This window comes from Balaenoptera musculus, chromosome 15 (assembly GCF_009873245.2).
Source record: "Balaenoptera musculus isolate JJ_BM4_2016_0621 chromosome 15, mBalMus1.pri.v3, whole genome shotgun sequence".
In the NCBI taxonomy this organism is placed as follows: domain Eukaryota; kingdom Metazoa; phylum Chordata; class Mammalia; order Artiodactyla; family Balaenopteridae; genus Balaenoptera; species Balaenoptera musculus.
The window spans coordinates 53,438,312-53,453,882 of NC_045799.1; the positions used below are offsets into that span (position 1 = coordinate 53,438,312).

The 15,571-nt window shown below is 47.2% G+C and overlaps 1 protein-coding gene across 1 annotated transcript in view; it reads left to right on the top strand.

The window, feature by feature from the left end:
* The window catches only part of SEC14L5 (SEC14 like lipid binding 5), a 39,807-nt gene continuing 24,236 nt past the window's right edge, over positions 1–15,571 (top strand). Inside the window, exon 1 of the mRNA XM_036827440.1 lies at positions 1–125. Coding sequence (XP_036683335.1) covers positions 63–125 — 63 coding nt within the window. The 5' untranslated portion in view covers positions 1–62. The remainder of the gene's footprint in view (positions 126–15,571) is intronic.

The window sequence follows — 15,571 nt, forward strand, 5'->3', positions numbered from 1 at the left end:
CCTCACCCAGGCTCTGTGCCCATTCCTGCCTGGCTGGCTTCCGCTGGTGGTCCTGCGAGAACATGGTGCAGAAGTACCAGTCTCCTGTCTGCGTCTACAAGTACCCATTTGAGTTGGTCATGGCGGTGAGTGACCCCTGACCCTAGGGCCCCTTGTGTAACAGTTGGAGGGAAACAAGAGGTCAGCTATGATGGGAGGGAGACGGAGACCCTCGGATCCCCAGATCAGAAGGAATTAATGAGCTACTCCACTAACCTGGTGGGTCCAGCTTCTAACCAGGCCATCCCACCTTTCCCCACAACTTCTAGAACGCTTGCCCACTGACCCAAACACAAGGTCTTTCTTTCTTTTCCTTACTGAAGCTTATCTGTTTGCATCTTGGTCTCCTTTGTCAGAAAACAAGGCTATCAAGGGCCGAGCTGTTTGCTGGCTGTCGTTTTGTGTACTGTTAGTAATAATAATAATAATAATAATGGTACATATTCTAATGAGGATGATGACAGCAGCCATTCACTGAGGGTTTGCTAAATTTACATACGTTGTTTTGTTTAATTCCCAGAAGCTCTTATTATTCTCATTTTACCTGCATTAAACCAAAGCTTGGACAGGTGAAGGAATGGCCTTAAGTTCTGTGGCCAGGAAGAGGTAGAGCCGGGCTCGGATCTGCACGGTGGGCGGGGGTGGGGGTGGGGGTGGGGATTCCAGGACCACAACACCCCCCATGTCCTCCCTCTGCTCACACGCCCCCTCCCTCCCCTTCAAGGAAGCTGAGACCAGGGGGAGAGGGGGCGCGAGTGGGCAGGAAGGGTCTGGGAGCAGTTGTCTAACTATGCAACATAGAACTGTCTCCCAGGCCCTCCTGGATCAATGGTCTGTGCACTGTGGGGCAGGTGTGGGGGACAGGCAGACGTGGGTTTCCTTCTTGGTGCCAATCACTCTGCCTCTCAGAGCTTTCCTCCCCAGTAAAACAGAAGCAATGCTATGGGGCTGTGGTGAGGAGTGAATGAAATAGTGCCTGGTGCCTCTGGCTCAGTGCCTGGCACACAGTAGGTGCTCACTAAATGCAGCTGTCCCTGTTATTACACCACATGGTGTTTTAAATGATTGTACTGAAAGTGTAAGAAACACCAGAATCCACCCCCATCGTCCTCATCCCACCCTTGGTTGCTTAATCCCAGCCTACTATCCGAGGACTTTCATATCAGTTGACGGCTCTGTGTGTGTGTCCTCCCCTAACCTATTCTATGAATCTACCTACATATGTGTTTATAGTCACGTAAAAGATGAAAAAGCATCATTGCAGTAATCCATACATGTCGTGCTGTAATGTGTAGATGGTTCCAGGTCAGGAAAGAAGCAGGAGCAGGCCTGGGCTTGTATTAACAAGCTGGGTGACCTTGGGCAAGTTACTTAACCTCTCTGAGCCTGCACTTTCCGTCTCTAAAATGAGGATTACATGGTTTCCAAATCTGGGGTTCTGTTGTGGATTGAGTCAACACATGTAAAGCTCCCGGTACAAGGTCTGGCACAGACCAAATGCTATTACTGTTATTGTTACTGTTATTGTGTTGTTGTCTGTGGCTGTGTGACTTTCCTTCATTTGTAATGGGGGTGGGACACCCCAGAGACCTAGGGATGTGCAGTCAGAAGTGCTGCGTCCCTGCCGTTGCCTGGCTGTGCTCTGGCTGTGTGTCTTTAGAAAGTCACTGAATTTCTCTGAGCCCCCATTTCTTCCTTTGTGAAATAGGACTGGTTATATGTACCTCATAAGGTTGTAATTAGGATTGAAGGTGATTAGAGTGCATGTGTGGTGGGGGGTGGGGAGGGGAGGTGGCCAGCACAGGGCCTGGTCTATACTTAGTGGACAATAAATGGCAGCTAAATATAAATAGTCATCCTCTGTCTAAGGCTCCAGACAGCTCACATATTCTGACCCTAGGACTCATTCATTCATTCATTCATTCACTCAATAGAAGAGAGACACTGTCCCCACTTTTCTGGGATAACCTATGGCCCAGAAAGCCATGAAGCCAAGAAGCTGAGACAAACGACTATAGAATGGAAAACTAGCAAATTTCTATTATTGCATGGGCTTAATAAATGTAAATTTAATTTAGTATGTTTAGGATTCTCAAAAAAATATTTACAATCATTGCATTTTAAAATAAAAATGCCTGCTAAGACTTAAGACTTAGCACTTAAGACTGTATTAAGAGGACTGTTGGAATATGTGAAGTGTATTTTGTCAGCTTTGAGTTCCATAATTGACTCAGTTTACTCCCCTAGCTGTTAACAATCTCTAGGGGTTGATGGATAAATGCTTGTGGGTACAACAGGAAACAAAAGTTTTCAGATATTTATTATCTGTATTGTACTAATTTGTCATTTGTATTTTTCAAATACTATGTCACCTTATCTCCATACAGTCCTTGTTGGTGAAAGGGCCCCAAACTGCCCCAACATTGTCGACAAAGCCGCTTTGCCAACTGTTTACAAAACAGCATTGTCCCCAGAATAGCTGCATAACTCAACATAACTTGCTCGCTGTGTGGGCACAAAAGGGTTTTTCTGCACTTAATGTCGGTCTTTGTTTCTCAGCTAAACACTTGCCCTCAGTTTGGGTCAGATGCCAGGGAAGTTTCGGATGAACTCAGCTATTTTGACCATATCCGAGTGACCAGACAAGCTGGCCTTTTGGTTTTTCTGTTTAACAAAACTGACTTGAGAATCAAAGCATCCCTTCACTTCTTCAGAAATCCACCAAACCACTGAAGTTCACAAACCACTGAAACTGGGTTTGTGGAATTGGTTATAAAATAGTACTAAGGCAACCTTTCTAGAGCCAGCTTAAAATTTTTTAAAAATGATTTCTCTCTTTCATTTCAAAAATGTAACTACTCCACTGAATGGGTATCTCTCTCCTTGGGCCAAATTCCTTGACATGAATTCTGTTTCTGAAGGATGGAATTCTAGGGACCTTTGCTTTCTCCTTTCTTGATAGTATTCTGTATTATTGGGTTCAAAACAATGAGCTTGTATTATCTTGGTAAGCAGAGGAATACAATTAAGACAATGGAGGCAGCTGCCTATCCAGGGTTGGAGAGAATCCCTTGTCCCTTTGAATGTGGGGTCCCCGAAGGTGGGGGGTCTTTGTGGAGATCCCAGTATGTAGAACACAAAGACCATGTTTTGGACTGTGGACTGTGGTTACTTAAGCCCTGAAGGCCACTCTCTGGTCAGCCTACAGCCCACTGTGAATGATTTCCAGCTCATCTGGGCTCTTCTCCTGAATGGGTGGAGGTTACGAGCCAGACCCTCCAGGCCGGGTCCCTGCTCCAATTTCTTACCTGTGAAATGGAGATAATAAAGGCCGCTGCTCCTCAGAGAGCTGAAGTGAGGATTAAGTGAAGGGACATGTGTACCCAGACAGAGCCTGGCACGTTGTTTAATGCTCATGAAATATCCCTTAAGTGTATTATTATCATTTACTGTTTTAACAGCTTTTTTGAGCTATAACTCACCTACCATACAATTCACCCATTTAAAGGGTCCAAATCAAAGGTCTTTAGTATATTCATAGAGTTGTGCAACCATCACCACTGTCAGTTTTAGAACATTTTCATCACCCCAGAAAGAAACCCCATACCCTTTAATCATTATCTCCTAAACTTCCGCATCCTGCCTGGCCCTTGACAACCACTAATCTACTCTCTGTCTATGGTTTTGCCTATTTTGGACACTTCATATAAATGAAATCATACACTATGTGGCCTTTTGTGACTGACTTCCCTCACTTAGCATAATATTTTCAAGGTTCATCCAGGTTGTAGAATCTATCAGTATTTCAACCCTTTTTGTGGCTGAATAATATTCACGTTATGTGGATAGACCACATTTGTTTATCCATTCACAAGCCTATGGACATTTAGATTGTTTCAAATTTGGGGCTATTATGAATAACGTTGCTGTGAACACTGATGCACAAGTTTTTGTGTGGACGTATTCCTTCCAAAGAAACCCCTGCTGTGAATGGTGGTTGTTATTTAGAATATTTAGGCAGATTCTATTTTAAATTTTATTTAACAAACATGTACACAGCACCTACTAGTTTTGAGTTCATTCAAATATTAACTCATGTGCTTCTCAGAACTACCCCATGAGCTAGGTTTGGTGGGTAGCCCCAGTTTACAGTTGAGGAGACTGAGGCACAGAAAGGATGAATGGATTATCCAAGGCCACACAGCGAACACATGGCAGGTGTGGACTTAACTGCAGGCAGTTCGGCTCCAGAGTTTACATCTCCAACCATGAGCCCTGCTGTTTCTCAGGGCTGAGGATCTGAAGTTATTGGGGTGGCCTCTGGGCCGAGTAAGCCATCCCATGGGGCAGTTACCATCAGGATTGTGTCTGGAGTGTCCACACCCCATCAGAACCCTGCAAAGGAGAGCAGAGCCAAAACCTACAGTCCCTGGCTTCTTGGAGGGCAGCTGATCACAACAGCCCAGAAAGGTTTAATGAACACTCTGTGTGCCCACCCCCTCAGGCCAGCTCAGAGGCAAGTACTTTAATAGCAGCCTCAGCTGCAGCAGAAGAGGAAACTGAGGCTTAGAGAGGTTAAGGAGACTGTCCCTGTGTCAGTGTATTTGTTTGCTAAGGCCACGTAACAAAGCATCGCAACTGGGTGGCTTAGAACAACGGAGATGTATTGCCTCCCAGTCCTCGAGGCCAGAAGTCCAAGATCCAGGTGTCAGCAGGGTCGTGTTCCCTCTGAAGGTGCTTGGGAAGGATCTGCTCCAGCCTTCTCACCTGGCTTCTGGAGCTCCTTGGCTTGTGGCGGCATAACTCCAACTTTCACATGGTATGTTCCCTGTGTGTGTGCACCTCTATGTTCAGATTTCTTTTGTTTTGTTTTGTTTTGTTTTGTTCTTTTTGACCACGCCTCGCAGCTAGTAGGAGCCTAGTTCCCTGACCAAGGACTGAACCTGGGCCCTCAGCAGTGAGAGTGCAAAGTCCTTACCTCTGGACCACCAGCGAATTCCCTAAATTTCCCCTTTTTACAAGGACAGCAGTCATCCTGGATTTATAAGGACACCCTAATGACCTCATTTTAACTTGATTACCTATATAAAGACTGTATTTCTAAATGAGGCCACATTCTGATGTACCCAGGGTTAGATATCCAACATAGCTTTTTTGGGGGACACGATTCAGCCCATAACTCTCAGTCAGTGGCATCATTAGTAAATGGCAGAGATTTGAATTTAGGGAATCTGACCCCATAGCCTGAGCTCACAGCCAGACATTCTGGATTCTGTCTCTGACGTTCAGTAAACCTCTGTGTGCCAGTGGCTGAGGTGGCTTCAGAAATGACCTGGCTGCCTCTTGTCCGTCCACTGCCCAGGGGTCCCTGTGGGGCTCAAAGCCCTGTGGTTTCAGGTCATCTCACATTCTGCAAACCTAAAGGAGGAAGACGGCACGGAGTAGAATTTCCTAAGCAATAGGCTGGCTGTTCATCCGGAGGAAGGGTTACAGAGGTGAGGGCTGTTGGTGCAATTAAGTGTTAAAATATTTAAAGACCTGGACTTTGTATTGATAAACAGCTTGTAATTTAGCAAATGGGTTATTAATAAGGAGCAGCCTCTGAAGGTAAATCCTTGCAGCCCAGACCAGCTGCAGGCAGTTAAAGTTGGACTCGTTGTTATGGATGTAGTTTTAATAAAGCAGCTGGGGCCTTATTTAAATGAGTTTAAATTAGTTCCCTGGAGCCTGTCATCTGATCCCGTTGCTAACAGATTAAGGGAAGCAACATTTTCCACCCTGGATTTCTTTTTTTTTTTTTTTTTTTGTTTGTTTGTTTGTTTTTTTATACTGCAGGTTCTTATTAGGCATCAGTTTCATACACATCAGTGTATACATGTCAATCCCAATTGCCCAATCCAGCACACCACCATCCCCACCTCACCGCAGTTTTCCCCCCTTGGTGTCCATATGACCATTCTCTACATTTGTGTCTCAACTTCTGCCCTGCAAACTGGCTCATCTGTACCATTTTTCTAGGTTCCGCATACATGCATTAATATACGATATTTGTTTTTCTCTTTCTGACTTACTTCACTCTGTATGACAGTCTCTAGATCCATCCATGTCTCAACAAATGACTCAATTTCGTTCCTTTTTATGGCTGAGTAATATTCCATTGTATATATGTACCACAACTTCTTTATCCATTCGTCTGTTGATGGGCATTTAGGTTGCTTCCATGACCTGGCTATTGTAAATAGTGCTGCAATGAACATTCGGGTGCATGTGTCTTTTTGAATTACGGTTTTCTCTGGGTATATGCCCAGTAGTGGGATTGCTGGGTCATATGGTAATCCCATTTACCACTGCAACAAAAAGAATAAAATACCTAGGAATAAACCTACCTAGGGAGACGAAAGACCTGTATGCAGAAAACTATAAGACACTGATGAAAGAAATTAAAGATGATACCAACAGATGGAGAGATATACCATGTTCTTGGATTGGAAGAATCAACATTGTGAAAATGAGTATACTACCCAAAGCAATCTACAGATTCAATGCAATCCCTATCAAATTACCAATGGCATTTTTTACGGAGCTAGAACAAATCATCTTAAAATTTGTATGGAGACACAAAAGACCCCGAATAGCCAAAGCAGTCTTGAGGGAAAAAAATGGAGCTGGAGGAATCAGACTCCCAGACTTCAGACTATACTACAAAGCTACAGTAATCAAGACAGTATGGTACTGGCACAAAAACAGAAACATAGATCAATGGAACAAGATAGAAAGCCCAGAGATTAACCCACGCACCTATGGTCAACTAATCTATGACAAAGGAGGCAAAGATACACCCTGGATTTCTTACAGGGCCCTGACGGGCTCTGATCTGGGCTGGGAGAACGGAGGTGATCCACTTCCCAGCAAAGTAATCTGATTTCAGAGGGCCCTGAAATCAACTTTAGGCCCTCATTCATTAGTTTATGCATGTGTTAATTCTTGCACGTATGCATTCCACAAATATTTATTGAGTTTCCACTGTGTGCCAAGCACCGTGCCAGGTTGCAGGGGCTACAGACTAGGTGATTCTTAGCACTTTTTGAAATGCATCATTATTCTGTTAATTTGCTTGCCTACTTGTTTATATGGAATTTGCTTGTTTATTTGTTTATATGGGTCTTTTTCATTACATTAAGCTTCAGAAAGGGGGAGACCTGGTCTGTCTTGTTCTCGTTCTGTCTTGACCTGGTTCTCCTGACATGATCCCTTCCTGCCCTCATAGAGCTTGCAGTGTGTGTGTGTGTGTGTGTGTGTGTGTGTGTGTGTGTGTGTGTGTGTGTGACAGAGAGAGAGAGAGAGAGAGAGAGTGTCCAGGCAATGCCATGTAGCAGGATTTGTAATTGGGGCAGAACTTGTTTCTTTGAAGAAATGAATGTGGCTTAGTTGGGCCCCTGTGATTTAGAAAGTGGCTGGCGGGGTCAGTTCATTTCTTCAAGGACTTTGGGAGCTTGGGAAGGTGTGGAAAGTGGATTGGAGGGGGGATTTCCATCCCAGAGGTGGTGAGAGCTTGGGGAAGCAGAGTTAACCAAGGCCGGGTGCATTCCTGAGACACTTAGAAAACCTAAAATAGCATTTCGGAACTTCCCTGGTGGCGCAGTGGTTAAGAATCTGCCTGCCAATGCAGGGGAAAACGGGTTCGAGCCCTGGTCCGGGGAGATCGCACATGCCTCGGAGCAACTAAGCCCGTGTGCCACAACTACTGAGCCTGTGAGCCACAACTACTGAGCCTGTGTGCCACAACTACTGAAGTCCACGCACCTAGAGCACGTGCTCCTGCAACAAGAGAAGCCACCGCAATGAGAAGTCCGCGCACTGCAATGAAGAGTAGCCCCTGCTCGCCGCTGTCTAGACCCAATGCAGCCATAAATAAATAAATAAATAAATATATATATAAATATATAAAAAAATAAAAATAAAAATAAAATAGCATTTCCCTCCCATCATGATCCTGACATAGCACTAAGTGTCAAGACACTCTAGGTTGGCCTCGCTGCCGCCCTGCCTCTCCCTGAACCATCAGGGGTACCAGCTGATCCCGGAAGTCCGTGGGTGCAGAGCATGTTCAGAGGAGGGTTGCTCCCCACTCCGCTCCCCGCAAGTGGGTAAGAAGCCACAGCAGGCTTTTGTGCAGTGCCCTGGCCCAGCCGATGGGCTGCACATTCCCGCAAGGCCGAAGAGGCCACACGTTCCCCTAGCATGACCTCACGAGGAGGACACCAGGTCCCAGCCAGGCAAAGGGAGGCCGGCTTCCTTCCTCTTCCTTCCTTCCTTCCTTCCTTCCTTCCCTCCTTAAGCAAATATTGGCTGGGTGTCTATGGTGTCCCAGGTGTGCTGCGAGGCCACTGGGGAATCCAGTGGGGAAGGAAACAGACCTAGAGACAGAGGCATTGACTATAAACAAATAAACACAGACATGATACCCTCTTCCAAATCACGATCTGGGAGGGCTATAAACCATCCAGAAGATGGCTTACCCTCTTAAAAAATTGTGGTAAAATATACATAACACAAAATTAACCATTTTTAGGGGTACAGTTTGGTGGCATTAAGTGCATTCACATTGTTGTGCAACCATCACCGCCATCCATTGCCATAACTTTTTCATCCTCCCGTACTGAAACTCTGTCCCCATTAAACACTAACTCCCTGTTCTCTCCCTCCCCCAGTCCCTGGTAACCACCATTCTACTTTCTGTCTCGATGAATTTGACGACTCTAGGGACCTCATATAAGTGGAATCATACAGTATTTGTCCTTTTGTGTCTGGCTTCTTTCACTGAGTATTATGTTTTCGAGGTTCATCCATGTTGTAGCGTGTGTCAGTATGTCATTCCTTTTTATGGCTGCATAATATTCCACTATATGGCTGGACCATATTTTGTTTTTCCATTCATTTGTCAATGGATATTGGGGTTGTTTCCACTTTTTTGGCTACTGTGAATAATGCTGCTGTGAACATGGGTGTACAAATATCAATTCAAGAACCTGTTGGTTTACCCTTGTCCATTAAAAAAAAGAAATCTACTATGTGGTGACTGGCACTGTGCTAACTGTCTCACACATCTTATCTCCCTTTAATCTTTTCAGCAACCCTTACAGAGTCGTTATCATTGTCATCATCATCATCCTTTTTTTTCTGAGGAAACTGAGTCTCAGAGAAGCTAAGATGAGATCACCCCACTGGCAGGTGGCAGAGGCAGCATCTAAACCCCATGCGTTGTCTCTGCCACTTCACCATATCCCAGCCTTGCCCCCTGCAGGGTCCTTCTGACTTTTTGTCTCCATCGTTTTGTCTCCTGAGCTGCCTTTGACTAGAATAGCAGCAGGTTTCTCAGCTACAGGGCCATCTGGGTACAGCTGTTTCTATAGATTGTATACAGCGGTCATTTCAAAATGTTCCAGAGTGATGTTGCCCTGGTTCACCCATGTCTGCTTGCCTTCATCAGCGGGGATGTAACTACTGCCATCGGGTGTCTGATGGCTCCTTCAGCAACTCTGAGCAACTCTGCCAAGAGCTGGGGGATCCACACAATGAAATATTATTCAGCTGTGAAAAGGAATAAAGCATTGACACAGGCTACAACATGGATGAGCCTCAGAAACATAATGCTCAGTGAAAGAAGCCAGACACAAAAGGCCACGTATTATATGATTCCATTTGCATGAAATGTCCAGAAAAGGCAAATCCATAGAGAGAGAAAGTGGATTAGTGGATGCCTAGGGCTGGGTTGGGGGGAAAGGGGAGTGACTGTGATGGGTGTGGGGTTTCTGTGGGGTGATGAGACGTTTTGGTGTTAGAGAGTGGTGATGGTTGCAAAACTTTGTGAATGTTCTAAAATCCACTGAACTGTACATTTTTATTTAAAAAATACATATATATATATTTATTTATTTTGGCTGCGCCAGGTCTTAGTTGAGACACGCAGGATCTTTGTTGCGGCATGCGGGATCTTTAGTTGTGGCATACGGACTCTTAGGTGCGGCATGCGGGATCTAGTTCCCTGACCAGGATCGAACCTGGGCCCCCTGCATTGGGAGCGCAGAGTCTTACCCACTGGACCACCAAGGAAGTCCCTGAACTGTACACTTTTTAAGAGTGCATTTTATGGTATGAGAATTATATCGCAATTTAAAAAAAGAGTTGGGGGAGCTGAGAGGATTGATACGTCTGTCCTGGGGTCTCCCAGGCTTGCCGGGGAAGCTGGGGGTGGACAGGAAAGCCCCCTGAGGAGTGTGACAGGGAGGGTACACTTTGTGCAGTGGTCACGGTTGTCAGTGCCGAATCCAGCCTGCAGCACGGAAAGAGAAGGTGAAGTGTTGGGCTAGAATATGTTGGTGTGGTTTGGATACTCTTTTCCCACTTTTGGCGGAAGGTTTGGGGTAAGCAGCATTCCAGCTTCCTTTGAATTTGCATGAGGAAGAGCAGGAAGGAAGGAGGGAGGGGAGGGGAGGAGGGAGCAGCTGCCAAGTGATTAGCAGAAATAGCTTTTCTGTACTTTATAGAATCTCATTCTTTTTTAAAATTTAAATTTATTGAACAAATGCTTATGTAGAACGAACCATGTGCCAGGCACTGTTCTCAGCTCTTAACCAAAACAGACTCCTTTATTCCCCTGATGGCTCAGTAAGAGAGCTACTTTTCTTATTCTCCTTTTAACAAATGAAGGAAGGAGGGAATTGAGAGCTTGATGACTTGTTCAAGGCTACAGAGCTGGTAGTAAGCAGAGCAGAAATTCGAACCCAAGCCCCAGAGTCCACACCCTTCATGGCTAAGCTGCACTGTCATTCACTCCTTTATCATGTAATGTCTATTGAGTGTCGACTGCACGCTAGGCATTTTGCTAAGCACTAGGGATTCAGGGCTGATGAGTTTTTACTTCAGCAGTTGTGACACGGGAAAGAAGGAAAGAGGCACAACTGAGCACTCATTGGGAGGTTTCATGATTACTCCCCTTTATAGAGTAATCATGTTATAGACTAATCATGTTCTCAGGGAGAAACAGGAAGTACTGTGCTCAAGGTTACCCAGCCTGGAGATGGGCAGGCAAGTCTGGCTAGGAATCCAGGCTCCCCTTTCCACATGCTTAGTGTGTTGATGTGGATTTTTGCAGGATGGGCAGCTCATAGGAGACCTTCAATAGAAGTTTCCACTGGCCTCTGCCTGCCCCAGCCCTGTCCCTGCCTGGGCAAGTTCTGGGCCTTGGACCAGCTCCCTTTCTGAGCTGGCACGCGTGGGTGTCCCTCTCCAATCACTTGGCGGAAGGGCTGAAACCGAATCCTTCTGCTACCCTGTGTCCCTAAGGAGGCCACAGCATGTGTTTGTCCAGCTGGGAGAAGCTCAGGCCTGATTTGTGGGGATAGCAGTCAGCGTCTGAGGCTCTCAGGTAGGGATAAAACTAGCTGTGTGAGCTGGTTTCCAACACAGGGAGGGTCCTGTGAACTACATGATCCTGTAAGACCCTGTCACCTGCTAAAGGCAAAGGGGCCCTGATCTGAGGGTTTTGGGCCAGCAAGATTCAGGATTTCCAAAACACTGACATTTGTGATGTAGCCAGTGTCCCCTGAGAGGCAGGACTGGGAGGTTCAGGGCTGGGGGCTGGGTCAGATGGACCTGCGATCCAACCCCACCACTTAGTGGCCCTGTGATGCCAGAAGCAAGTCACTCTGCCTTCTCGAGCCTCAACTTGCTCATCTGTAAAATGGGGAAATACGAGTTTCCATCCCAACAGGATGTCATGAGGACAAAATGGTGCAGTCAGCCCTCTGTAAATGTCACCATAACAACGGTGTCCAACACCAGCCCTCACAACCCCAAGGAATCTCTGGCTGACAGCCTCTGACCCTGGAGAATTAGCACTGGGGTAGACTCCTTATTTTGGGGCCCCCTGCCTTCCAGATGGAGCCTGGGCTCTGGGGTCCCCTCAGTGCTTGGGGTGGCACCATTGTTGAAACAGCAGTGCCTTCCCTCACACAGTCAGGGAAAGCTGGGTCCAAGAGCCCGTCTGCTGCTGATCAGCTCTGCCGTTATCTGGGGGTGCCAGACGGGGTTCTTCCAACAAGAGGTTTGTAACAAGAGGAAGTTGGTGAAGCTCGGTTGGCTGTGTGCACTGAGCTAACGGCCTGTCATTCCTCTCCCTGGACCCCTTTCTTGGGGCTTTTTGGGCCATTGGCAAGTTTGCATTCTTTCTTTCCTTGCCCATCGGCTTTTCTTTGTTAGCCCTAGTTAGCCCAAGAACTGAGATGGGCACAGGTCTGAGTTCAGTGCCGCAAAAAAGCACATAGCCCAGGCCTTGGGTATGCCATGTGCAAGCAAGTATATGGTTAGAAGGTGCCATAAGTGCTACCAAGAAAATGAACAGGACAGAGAACAGTACAGGAGGCAGCCTTGCAGGTATGAAGGTAGGGGAGGATGTCCCAGGAAGGGGGGCCAGCACAGATGAGTCCCTGAAGCCAGAACATCTCTTGAGCCTCCAATCCAGGTCTCCTACCTTCTGGAAGCCCCTGTGACTCAAACCTCTCTCCCCCTTTGATGTCAAGTGGATTGATTAGTGTTCCAAGAAGAGGGAGCAGCAAGTGCAAAGGCCCTGTGGCAGGAACAAGCTTAGTGGGTATATTTGTTTCCTGTGGCTGCCATAACAAAGTACCACAAACTGGGTGGCTTAAACAGCAGACATTTTTTACCTCATAGTCCTGGAGGCTGGAAGCCTGAGATCAAGGTGTCGGCAGAGTTGGTTCCTATTGAGGGCTGCAAGGGAGAATCTGTTCCATGCCTCTCCCCTAGCTTCTGGTGTGGCTGGAAATCCTTGGTGTTCCTTGGCTTCACCCCAACCTGTGCCTTCGTCTTCACATGGCATTCTCTCTGTGTGTGTGTTTGTGTCCAAATTTCCCTGTTTTAAAAGGACGCCAGGGGCTTCCCTGGTGGCACAGTGGTTGGGAATCTGCCTGCCAATGCAGGGGACACGGGTTCGAGCCCTGGTCTGGGAGGATCCCACATGCCGCGGAGCAGCTGGGCCCGTGAGCTACAACTACTGAGCCTGCGCGTCTGGAGCCGGTGCCCCGCAACGGGAGGGGCCGCGATAGTGAGAGGCCCGCGCACCGCGATGAAGAGTGGCCCCCGCACCACGATGAAGAGTGGCCCCCGCTTGCCGCAACTAGAGAAAGCCCTCGCACGAAACGAAGACCCAACACAGCTAAAAATAAATAAATAGAGTAGCTATTAATTAAAAAAAAAAAAAAAAAAAGGACGCCAGTCCTATTGGATTAGGGGCCTGCCCCCTACTCCAATATGACTTCATCTTAATTAATTACATCCACAACAAACCTATTTCCAAATAAGGTCACATCTTGAGGTACTGGGGGGGTTAGGATTTCAACCTATGAATTTTGTTAGGGGTGGATGACACACAATTCAACCTATGACAGCATGTTCCAAAAACAGCAAGGCTGGAGCAGAGAAAAGGAGGCTGCAGTGGGAGGTGGTATGGTGGCACAGAGTAAGGAGTGTAAGAGTAAGAGTGGGATTTGTTCCGGGCATCCAGGCCTGTTCTGAGTATGTCGTTCCATCTGGGGAGCAGGAGAGAGACTGCAGAACAGAGGAACTGGAGATGCTCAGGGGCAGTGTGGCCACTGCTTGGCAGGAGTTGAAGGACTGAGGGTGGAGAAATCAAGACCACATGGCCCCAGCGGAAAATGCCTGGGCTGTTTCCAAGCTGCTGAGCAAGGGGTTCCTGAGGGAGCAGGGGCTGGGCCGGCTTCGGATTTAAATCCAGGTTCACCATTTTGCACTGTGTGACATTGGGTAAGTTACTTAGTGTCTCTGGGCTCCAGTTTCCTCATTTGTCAAATGAGGGCGCCATACAGAGGATTAAATGGAAGAAGGCACACAGCTGGAGGAGCAGAGTCGAGGCCTCACTGTGTGCCAACTGCTCTGAGATGTGATCTAGTGACATCCTTACCACCAGCCCATTTTATAGATGATGAGACGGAGGCTCAGAGAGGGCAAGCGACTTGCCTAAGGTCACGCAGTGAGAAGGTAGCAGGAACTCAAACTGAGCCTGACCAGTTCTGAGACATGCACCCCTTTGCCTCCATAAACCTTCAAACAAATGTCAGCATCCCTCTGCCCATCACAGAGCTGGGGCAGAGCCCCAGCTCCTCTGGCTCCCTCTGCTCAGAAGGGGCTGGGAGGGAGTTGTTCGCAGTTCTTGCAAATGTGCACTGTGCCACCATTTGAGTCCTGTTGCCTGGAGAATAAAAACCCTGGGTGCCTACTATGCTCCAGGCTCTGCGTGAGATACTCAACCTGGTATATACCCATTTTCCAGATGATGAACCGGCTAAGAGAAAAGAAGGGACTTGCTTCTCCTGGAGGTGGAGCTGGGCTTCATGCCAGGTGCCTGACCCCACCCCAAGCTCTGCTTACTTTGCTATGCAGCTCCTTCCTCAGTGGAGAAATGCCTTCCTTTGAAAGAGGGTTCAAGGCAACCTGAGATGTGTAGGGGAGACACAGTTCTCAGGGGGCCTCCCTTGCCAGCCCTGAGACTAGGCCCCCAGGAGTGCCGTTGTGCATTCTCCCCTGAGGAGAGTTATTCTAACCCTGGTGTGTTTGTACAAAGCAACCAGCCTCTACACATGGAGGCAGCCCTGTCCTCCTGACCCTGGCGGACGATGCGCTGGGCTGGCCTCGTGGGGCCTTGAGTGACACCAAGAGCACCAAGCATTTCTTCCTTGTTCCTCCCGCGCCTCTGCCCTTCTGAGCTGGGTGGTCCCACCTCCCTGCCAGGAGCCAGGAGGGATGGGAAGGAGGTGTGTGTCCTCAGATGCCGGCACTATTTTTGGAGCTCACTTTGATCCTTGATTCTGGGTCCCGTGGCTGTGACAGGCTCTTGGAGCAAACCCCGCTTGAATACAGTCAGCCACGGATGCTGGTATGCCCCCCCGCGGCTCTGACCCTGGCACTTCTGGAATTGAGCTCTCATCCTCCAATCTGGATGCTTTTTCTTTCTTTTACTTGCCTAACTGCCCTGGCTAGAACCTCCAGGACAATGTTGCATGGAAGCAGCCAGAGCAGACATCCCTGCCTAGTTCCTGATCTTAGGGGGAAAGTGTCAGTCTTTCACCATTGAGTATGATGTTAGCTGGGGTTTTTGTAGGTGCCCTTTATCAGGCTGAGGAAGTTCCCTTCTATTCCGAGTTTGTTGAGTGTTGTTTTTTATTTTTTTAATCATGAAGGGGTGTTGGTTTTGTCGATTGTTTTTTTCTAAAAGATATCGTCTTTTAAAATGCCCCAAGGCATATTTAAAATAGATAACCAACAAGGACCTACGGCATAGCACAGGGAACTCTGCTCAATATTCTGTGATAACCTAATTGGGAAAAGAATTTGAAAAAGAATAGATACATGTATATGTATAACTGAATCACTTTGCTGTACACCTGAAACTAACACAGCTTTGTTAATCAACTATACTCCAATATAAAATAAAAAA